The sequence below is a fragment of the Mizuhopecten yessoensis genome, unplaced genomic scaffold (assembly GCF_002113885.1).
Source record: "Mizuhopecten yessoensis strain PY_sf001 unplaced genomic scaffold, ASM211388v2 scaffold716321, whole genome shotgun sequence".
NCBI classification, from domain to species: Eukaryota; Metazoa; Mollusca; class Bivalvia; order Pectinida; family Pectinidae; genus Mizuhopecten; species Mizuhopecten yessoensis.
The window spans coordinates 130,692-134,628 of NW_018480058.1; the positions used below are offsets into that span (position 1 = coordinate 130,692).

General features: G+C 36.8%; 1 protein-coding gene across 1 annotated transcript; it reads left to right on the forward strand.

The window, feature by feature from the left end:
• The first annotated feature begins 1,309 nt into the window (after positions 1–1,309).
• LOC110443031 lies at positions 1,310–3,748 on the forward strand. Its single transcript, XM_021486979.1, has 2 exons — positions 1,310–1,916; positions 2,969–3,748. Exons 1-2 carry the CDS (start codon positions 1,385–1,387, stop codon positions 3,379–3,381), a joined length of 945 nt encoding a protein of 314 aa, XP_021342654.1. The 5' UTR covers positions 1,310–1,384; the 3' UTR covers positions 3,382–3,748.
• The last annotated feature ends 189 nt before the right edge of the window (positions 3,749–3,937 follow it).

The following is a 3,937-nucleotide window of genomic DNA, read 5'->3' on the forward strand; positions in this document are numbered from 1 at the left end:
TGGCGGACATGTTGGTAGATCTGTGACCGAGAAACACACTGACACTGATCAAAATGTTATAGACTCTTTCCGTATCATATTGACCATAAAACTGGAAATATCTGTTACAGAATGCTCGACCATTTATACTGGTACACGCTATCTGACTATTTCTGTTTCAAACTGTGTAGTATCAACATCACGTATGTGCATACTCCTCAGTGATGATATAGGATTAATAGGATTTACATTTGATCACGTGATGAACCATTAATTTGAAGTGAATGATATGTTACGTAAAATTGACCTATTGTAATGTTGATTTGATGTAAATCATTGTTTAGATGTGCTTACTATGGAAATAGTGATAAACTGTCCTGGTCTTACGGAGGAACAGTTATATGAGACAGAAAGATATATTGAATTACAAAAACTGTATTCATTGATTGTATTGCAATTGAGCAGTAAATAATATGAATATGGAATATCACATAAATAGTACATAACTGTTCTAGTATTTTGCGTGACCTTTATCAGTTCAAGTCTATCTGATTATCCATGTACTATCGTTCCGTTGTAACAAAAAGCACGTACACATGGCCGATATGTAATGCCCTTCTGTTCCTATTGTAACTAATAGCATATCACGTTAGACTGACCGAAAATTCATTCCTCTGCAGCCAACATATTTATCACGAAGCCTTAATTCTAAAGATTTTCAAAAGATGTTTTACATTGTCAAGACTTATTGAGAGTATCATGAGGGTAAACGTGTACACGCGCACCTTTAGAACAACTAACATGACATGTCGCAGCAATGGGCGGACTTCCAAACCTCTTTTGACAATAAAGTCGCCAACCTGGAAAGCCTGCTAACTGAAAAGGATAACAGAATTAGTCTGCTTGAAGCAAAACTAGATATTGAAATAGAAAAGAATTCGGAAAGAGCACAGCTTAAAAGTAACATGATGATGTAAATATACTCAACAAATACAAATCTGAGTAGAAAAAGATATTAGTAGAAAATGATATTAGTAGAAAATGATACAAATATGAAGTATCACATAAATATTACATAACTGTTCTAGTATTTTGCGTGACCTTTATCAATCCGAAGTCTATCTGAAAATCCATGTACTCCCATTCCGTTGTAACCAAAACAAAAAGGACGTACACCTGACCGATATGTAATGCTCTTCCGTTCCTTTTGTAACTAATAGCATATCACGTTAGACTGACCGAAAATTCATTCCTCTGCAGCTAACATATTTAACACGAAGCTTGGATTTAAAAGACTTTCGAAAGATACCTCACATTGTCAATACTTGTTGAGAGTATCCTGAGGGTATGTATATACGTATATTAGCCGACGTTTAGAACGACTAGGACACGACAGTGGTCAACAATGTCTGCCCGGCTTGTAATAGTACTCTGGCTCTTCGGCAGCATTTGTGAAATTAACGGTGCAGCTCTTTCTGCTGATGACATGTTTCAGCGATGGACGGACTTTGTAGCCACTTATGACAATAAAGTCGCTAAACTGGAGAGCCTGCTTACTGAAAAGGACGAAAGAATTAGTCTTCTTGAAGCAAAGCTAGACATTGAAATAGAGAAGAAGAACTCGGAAATGGCACAGCTTAAACGTGATATGACGATGCTGATACAAAACACAAATATACTCAACAAATACAAATCTGCCTTCACAGATGAATTCGAAGGTAAAGATGTTGAAGAAATGGAACTCAATGTTGACATTGAAAACAGCCCAACAGTAGCTAGACCAGAGAATAATGCGGGGCTGCAAAAGTTCAAGGGAGATAATACAACACATACAAACATTTCAAAAACTGTCAGGCACGACGACAAGGACATTAAGGTTGACCGCCTTGATGGAAGTAGAAGGGGCGTCGAACGTGAAACACTGAGGAGATACAGACGTATGTATTTCTATATCAAATATCACCCAAATTATGTCAAACAGATACGACTTCGAAGTTATGATAGTTATTTTGACTATGTATGTGATGTTTATATTGTTTCAAAGTGACTGTTTGTCTTTGTTAGATATTAATGTAAGTGTTCATGTTTCTGTCCTGAGAAAGGGTCGGATTGCCCCGAAAATTTGACCAATTCCTTTCTCTGCACTGTCGATATTACTTCTCTGCTTATATATAGATTTAAGTAATACGTATCCAACGAACGTTTGTTTGTTCGGATCCAGCACCACTAATGAGACCTATATATAAATATTTTTTATTTTTATTTCATTGACGCATTTAACGTAAGTACATTCATTTAATATTTTTAAGATGTCGCAATTTGAAGACGTCTGCATTAGGTGTACTTTGTTTATGACGTCATTATTTTTGACGTCTTAAGTATGTGTACTGCATTTATGACGTCACAAATAAATTCAAATCGCATGAAAAGCCCCAAGATGGATGAAAGCGCCAGCAAATTCTAGTCTTCGTGTTTTGTTTTATATATAAATATTTTGATATGCATGTAGATGTGTGCAAAATGAATAGATTTATATCACTGCTAAGTAAAAACTAAAAATTCTTACCCAGACAGTTGTCCTGACATTCTACCGGTTTTGTCACTGGTTAGCTATGTATCGGGAGATAACTCCCCTCGTCCACCGCAGAACGTTAATGTTTGCTTATAAAACAATATGATTTAACGACGTTCTGGTATATATATTTTCTTTTCACCTTGTATCCATATAATTAACTGAATTCCGGTATAATAAATATTCAAATAAGCCTGTGACGTCATGGACGTATTTTCGCACAAACTCGTGCCATCCGCATCATCTGTTAAACTATATCAGTGGTTTTGATACAATGACCTACACAAACCAGTTATGTTAAAACCTTTTAGAGACTTAGGGTTACTCTCGTTCCTTTCTCGTCTATTCCTGTATTTTTTCACATGTTTAGAACTAGATATTATTCTTTCTTCTATATGATTTTTTTGTATTCCTAAGGTGTTGCCCCTACGCCTACCGTGGCATTCCACACGAAAATGTCCTCTCCAAGGACCTTAGCGAATGGTATTACAATTATGTTTGACGAGGAGGCACTTGACCAAGGAAATGGCTACAACCAACATGATGGTATCTATACAGTACCAGTGTCCGGGACGTATGTCATGACATGGAAAGTTCTGTCTGCCATTCATAGTGTCATACACACCAGTCTTGTGGTGAACGGGGTAGTTATGGGAAATTCCGATACAGATTCGGAAGATATCACTGACATACATCAAACAACGGCGATCGTTGTTCTCCGACTGAATCAGGGAGATCTCGTGCTCGTTCGGGTTACTGGAACAAACCTCGGAGGCATCGTCAGTGATACCTTTCATGGAAAAGCCACATTTTCAGGCTGGAAAATATGATTAAAAGCGTTTAGTAAAATATAAGAAATGCTTTCGTCGTGGTATATTTGGAGTAGCTGGTAAACTCTTTTGACAGTTTGGTATCTCGATGTGTCTTTTTAATTATTGGCATTGTTGTTTATTGGGTACTTAATTGGGTACTTAATTGGTACTTCATTGGGTAAGTAACTTTGGCAGTAAAGTATATTTAAGTTCCTTTGCCGGCATTGCAATTCATTTGGTATCTTATTTACTATTTTGGAAAATGAAGTATATTGGGTTCCCCTTTGACTATTTTGGCAATGTTGTATACTTAATACCTGATTCAGAATTCCTGGCAGTGTGGTACATTGCTATGATTGGTTAATCACTGTTAAATATTGTTACAGTTTGACCGCTTCGCGACCTAGTAAACAACATTTGTACTTCTATAAACACGTGCCTGTGACATGCATATTAATAACACCAATACATTGGTTTGAACTTGAAAATACCCCGGGACCTGCTGTCATATATATGGTTTCGACAGTGTGCTATCTTTGGGCCTTAGCATACCTGGGGGTTTTTTTTGGGGGGG